Below are 749 nucleotides of genomic sequence, written 5' to 3' on the forward strand. Positions count from 1 at the left end.
AAAGGCCCCCTCCGTCCTGTTGCTCCAGCCGTCACAGACGGGTGCGGAGAACAGGTGGTCCAGCAGGGTCCAGTCCTCCTCGCTCATGGTGGCAGAACCAGGTGAAGTCGCGTAGCAAAGATCTGCTAGGGTCGCTCCATCAAGCTGGGAGACCTTAAGAGCGTGGAGAAGGGCAGTCGGACCAGGACTCTGCGCTCATCATGTGTCCCCTTCTCTCTCTCTCTGCTCAGGGGGAGGGGGCATCCTAGCGTCCCGCAAGGATCACCATGTTTGGACTTGAAACCCAAGGAGGCCAGAGTGGCGGACAGAAAGCAGGCCGCCTGCTACTTAACATAACGGGGGCCGGGGGGCGGTGGGCAGGAAGTGGGAGGGAAGACTAGAACTGATTGTTGCACTCAAGTCTCCAGAGGTTCTGGTTCTGGCTCAAGTTCTGAATCCAACATGGACGACTTGATCGGAGCAGGAGCTTTGTAGGAGCTTTGTAGCTAGCAGCTCCGATTTCAGGTATAAATATCCGCCCGCCTCGCGAGTCCCGAATCTGGAAATCAAAACCAGGTCCGGGTCCAGAACCGAGGAAACACATTGTTTGCACTGTTAATGACAAGCTGTGTCGCAAATCGAATTGTCAATCCAGGAATCGGTATCAGTTCGAATGGTTAGGTGCCCCAAAATTCACACTCCTATTTGGGGTACACAAAAAAATCGATTCTCATCAGAATCACAATTTCTATGTATCTAAATTCTAAATA

At 52.7% G+C, this 749-nt stretch overlaps 1 protein-coding gene across 4 annotated transcripts in view; it reads right to left on the reverse strand.

Moving 5' to 3' along the window:
- The window catches only part of popdc2 (popeye domain containing 2), a 26,098-nt gene extending 25,716 nt beyond the window's left edge, over positions 1-382 (reverse strand). For all 4 annotated transcript variants that reach the window (XM_062059716.1, XM_062059715.1, XM_062059714.1 and 1 more), the window contains exon 1: positions 1-382. This exon is cut by the window's left edge and continues 407 nt beyond it. In XM_062059716.1, coding sequence (XP_061915700.1) covers positions 1-87 — 87 coding nt within the window. In that variant the 5' untranslated portion in view covers positions 88-382.
- Positions 383-749: the final 367 nt, after the last annotated feature.

The sequence above is a fragment of the Entelurus aequoreus genome, linkage group LG10 (assembly GCF_033978785.1).
Source record: "Entelurus aequoreus isolate RoL-2023_Sb linkage group LG10, RoL_Eaeq_v1.1, whole genome shotgun sequence".
In the NCBI taxonomy this organism is placed as follows: domain Eukaryota; kingdom Metazoa; phylum Chordata; class Actinopteri; order Syngnathiformes; family Syngnathidae; genus Entelurus; species Entelurus aequoreus.